Here is a 4,860-nt window from a genome sequence, read left to right on the forward strand (position 1 = left end):
CATCACATGTTTTTATTAGAAAAGACATAGGAACAAGGGGGAAGATCAGTTTTTCTCATCTGCAATTTTGTAGACTGCCTGTTCACATATAAAGAATAAAAAAAGGGGACAGGGGCCACAGCAAGTCCCACCATGAAGGTGCATGTCCCAAAGTTGCTATCAGAAACGTGTACATATAAAGAATGGAGATTAAAGGTTTGGGATGGGGAGAGATGGTGGAAACAGCAATAACCCACAGGTGTGGGAAGTCAGAAGAGGGGGTGGACGGAGAGTGGAAAGGTGGTACGTGGAGTCCTTTTCTATAGAAAAATGGTGCAGAAACATGACCACGATCCTGGGAGCCATGAATAAACAACGTAGAGTGCATAGCATCACTGCATTGTTAAAGTGCGCTGGGCTTATCTGTTATCCCGATATAGAAGCAATGTTCTCAATGGCCATCATTTCTACCTCAATGGACACCTACACAATTTTGGTGGCTCCATCCTAAACTTCCCAACGTTTTATAGACCTATAGGTAGCATCAACAAGCAAGTGTACAAGTAGAAATTTCACTGGGACAACCTTGTCCTGCAGAATGTTTTCTTCAGGGCTCCTTTCACCTCCTGGTTTCTCAAACTGTAGATCAGTGGATTCAGCATTGGAATCACCACCATATAAAAGACGGACACTATTTTGTCCTCTTTCACTGAAAAGCTGGAATTGGGCCGTAGATAAATAAAGATGACAGTGCCATAGAAGAGTAGGACGCAGGTGAAGTGCGAGGCACAGGTAGAGCACGCCCGTTTCCTCCCCTCTGTGGTGCGGATCCTCGCAATAGCAACGAGAATGCACGTGTAGGAGAGGAGGACGACAAGAAGTGAACTCACCATCATTAAAGAGCTAAGTGTCAAACGTGTTAGTTCACTGATGGCGATGCTGGTACATGAGAGTTTTAAGAAAGCGGGATAATCGCAAGCAAAGTGTTGGATCTCATTGTTGCCGCAAAACGATAACAGCAGTACGCAGCCTGCATGGATTAAGGAGTGAGAAAAGCCCCCAGCAAAAGACACAGCGATCAGCCAAGCACAAACACTCTTTTTCATGGTGAGCACATATAGCAACGGGTTGCAAATTGCCATATATCGATCAAATGCCATTACTGCAAACAGGAAGAACTCTGTGCTGCCAAATCCCACAAAAAAGTACAGTTGTGCAACACAGCCTAAAAAGGAGATGGTCTTCTTCCTAAACATGAAGTCTATCAGCATCTTTGGAGTAGTAACGGAAGAGTAGCCAACATCCAAAAAGGACAGGGACCCCAGGAAATAGTACATTGGTGTGTGAAGTCGGGCATCAGCACAAATGGCCACCAGGGTGCAGATGTTTCCGATCAGCGTCATGATATAAATTAATAAAAAGAGAGGGAAGAGCAATACTTGTACATTTGGGTCTTGAGTGAGTCCTGCAAGGATGAATTCAGTCACAGCACTGTGATTTCTTGGTTTCATAGCTGCAGACAATGATCTTTGCTGTAGAAAAGAGAAATGGGATTAGTCATTGGATAGGGAGGTAAACATTTAGGAAATGTTTATACGTACATTAGCGTTTAATTATTTAGTTTACATTAATAAGAATATTTAACAGCAATTAACCAGCTTTGTAGAAATTCATCAAGTAATACAAAACATACACAAATGCAATGATTACATCGAGGTACAGAACAAAGCTAATGGGGAATAAGGACTGATGGAGTCCCGCCTTCATCAGGAAAGCAACCAATATTTTATTTTGTGCACAGTAAGGGCACCTGGTCCGGAAGCAAACCCTGCAAAGAGGAGGAGATGAAGTATGATGGAAAGGACTATCCCACAGCTTCATTAGAATGCTAATGAATGCTGTAGTCAGGGAAAATATCATACTAATGGGACACATGCTTTTGATTGGAAGCAATAAAGGAGGAATCCTCGCAGGAGGGAGAAGCATTTCTTGAGGAGAGCGTTTACTTGTGGCTCTAGCGTGAGATTATTGTCCATCAGAACCCCCAGGTTTTTTGCAATCGGCGAGGGTGCTGGGGTTGTCCCGAGTTCCCTTGGCCAAGGGATGAATTGGTTTTCTCCTCCATTTTTTGTGGCAATCATTATTTCAGTTTTGCCTGGGTTGTCTTGTATTTTGAAGATTATTTGTGTAGTGTCAGCGTAGTTGTAGCAGGTGAGGCCATGGCTTTTGACGATTCTGATGAGTAGATACAGGTAGATGTTGAGGTACTCCCCAGCTGGAATCTCTTGGGCTGGATTTGAAGGGTTTCATCCATACGGTTCTGTTTGTTAGGAAAGATTTGATCCATAGTAGGGTGGTGACTGTTATTCCAAGTCCTTCTATTCTCGTTATGAGGGTGTCATGGTTGACTGTGTCAAATGCTGCTGATAGGTCTAGGAGTATCAAGGCATTGCTGTTGTCAAGTCTGCGTTGATTTTAAGATCGTCCCATATTGAGAGTAGAGCTGATTCCGTTCCTCTCAGTGGTCTGAAGCCAACTTGTGCCTGGTCTAGTAGGCCGTGCCATTCTATAAACTCTTGGGTTGTTTTGTATATGTACTTTTCAAGCAACTTGGCTGTATGCGGGATATTGGAGATGGGTCTGTAGTTGGAGAGGTCCTCTACGTTTCCCACTGTATCTTTGAGTAGTGGCTTGATGTATGCAGTTTTGAAGGCTTGTGGCACTTTCCCAGTTGCGTTGGAATGGTTGAGGATGTTCCTGTGATATTCCATGGGCGTTCCTTGTTTAAGAATCGATTTGTATATGTCTGGTGGGCAGGGGTTTTCGGGGGGCCCTGAGTTATTGCTTTCATTCACCAGTTTGATGAATGTCTCCACTAATATTTCTGGAAAGCTTTGTAGTTTGTTTGGGTGCTCCTCCCGTTTGTCGGTTGGGGTTGAGGTCAGATCAGACGGTCTGCTTTGTATGGTTTGTTGGATGTTGGCGATTTTGTTTTTGAAGTGGTCATCAAGGTCGTTTCAGAGTTTCACGGACAGTGTTGGTGTGTTGTTACATCCCGGAGGGTTTTTGATTTTGTTTATCATTTTGAAGAGCTCTTTTTGGGTGTTTGGTGCTTCGAAGAATCGGTTGTCATAGTGTTTCCTCTTTGCTTTTTGTATTTCCTTTTTGTAAGTCCGGTTGTGTTGTGGGAATTTCAGTTTGTTCGCTGCGTCATTTTGTTTTCTCCAATCAAGTTCTAGTCTTCTGTTTTTTCTTTTCATGGTGCTAAGTAGTGGGGTGAACCATTTTGCCATTGACCGTTTATTAGAAGAAGTGAAGGGTTTTTCTTTGGTGATGTTGTCTATAGTAGTTATAATCCAGGAATGCAGCAGGGTTACTTTTTTGTCCAGGTCATCTTCTTCCATGAGTGCTGGGTGTGGTTTGTTTAGCTCCAGGAGTTCATTCAGGTTGGAGTTTTGATGGTTCTCCAATTTCTTTTCATGGTTTTCGTTGTTTTGTCCGGTTGATTGATTGTTAGCCTGGTCATTTTGATCACGAAGGGGATGATGAGGTGGTCGCTCCAGGGTTTTTGAATTGGGGGTGCCGTGGTGAGGAGTAGTTTGTTAGCGAAGATTGCGTCAAGTGTATGCCCTGCCGAGTGGGTTGCTCCTTTGACTGGTTGTTGTAGGTTTAATGCTGCTTGTTGGCTGGTTAGCGATTTTTGTATCGTCATGCTTTCTCCTTCAAACCAGAGGACTATCAGGTGATTGTGTTTGATGGTTAGGACGGTGATTGCTTCTGTGAAGGAGTCTACAAAGGTTGCATCGTAGATTGGTGGTCTATATATCAGTACGAATTTCAAGTTTGTTTTGGGTGTTACTGCTAGATGTATGATTAGGGATTCGCATTTATCGATAATTAGTGGGTCTTCCAGTTTGATATCCAGCTGTTCTTTGTGAATGATTGCCAGCCCTCCCCTCTTTTGGTTTTTCTGTTTGATTGGACGCATTTTGAAATATTCAGGCAAGCAGTTGTTGAGGGTGATCTTGTAATTGTTGTCTAGCCAAGTTTTTGTTACAAATTTGATGTCGATCCCTGCGTCGCAGAGCAGATCATATATCTTGGTGGTATGTTTGGACATTGATCTTGCATTGATGAAGTTGCAGTGGATCTTTTTGGTGTGGTTTTGCTTGCTGGATGTTCCTTGTTTTGGTTTGTGGTTGTTTGGTTGCAGTGCATCGTTGTTGGCGTTGATTGGGGGTGGATGAGGATCAGCAGAAGCTGCATCTTCATTGAAGCGGTCTGCTAGATTGAAAGCTTGGCTTTTCAGTGGTGTTGCTTCTCCGTTTGTGCTGCTTAGGTGATGGTCCGTGAAGGCTTCTTCTTTGTTGAATTGGTCAGTTAGGTTCATGTTTGGGTTGTTGGTTATAAGATCTTCGTCGTGTATGGGACGTGGAAGTACGCCTCCAGCCCCTGGTCTTCTTTCTTCCGAGAAATTATTTTGAGTAAACTCAAGAGCCCTGGAGTCGCCGTGCAACCAGCTCTATTTCCCCTTTTCTTAACATGGCCCGAACCTCCAGCAGCAGCTGAGGGATGTGTTATTCCTGCCGGGCCACCAGTGGTATTTGCAGGCACTTTTGTTGAAATTCTAAGGTGTGTCCGTGGGCGAGAGTATCTAGCACCCATCTATCGGTGGAGATGGTCACCCACACAATGACCAAGGTCATCAGCCAACCTCCCATTGGGGTGCATAGGTCGGGGCCCGACATCCTGACCAGTTCAATCTTGCTTGGAGGTCGTCATGCTGCTTTGGTGCCCCGGATGATGCCACCTCCGAAGGCTTTGGAGCGACCCCCGTTTGCTTCCTGGGTCAAAGAAGGGGAAGGTTGGCGGTAAGAGGAT

The 4,860-nt window shown here is 44.3% G+C and overlaps 1 protein-coding gene across 1 annotated transcript; it reads right to left on the bottom strand.

Annotated features, from left to right (window-relative positions):
* Window positions 1–359: 359 nt before the first annotated feature.
* Window positions 360–4,369, bottom strand: LOC138514596 (olfactory receptor 5AP2-like). Its single transcript, XM_069630049.1, has 2 exons — window positions 3,812–4,369; window positions 360–1,511 (listed from the first exon to the last, which is right to left on the bottom strand). Exons 1-2 carry the CDS (start codon window positions 4,367–4,369, stop codon window positions 552–554), a joined length of 1,518 nt encoding a protein of 505 aa, XP_069486150.1. The 3' UTR covers window positions 360–551.
* Between the last annotated feature and the right edge of the window lie 491 nt (window positions 4,370–4,860).

The sequence above is a fragment of the Ambystoma mexicanum genome, chromosome 12, assembly GCF_040938575.1.
Source record: "Ambystoma mexicanum isolate Mex_15411 chromosome 12, UKY_AmexF1_1, whole genome shotgun sequence".
Classification (NCBI taxonomy): Eukaryota; Metazoa; Chordata; class Amphibia; order Caudata; family Ambystomatidae; genus Ambystoma; species Ambystoma mexicanum.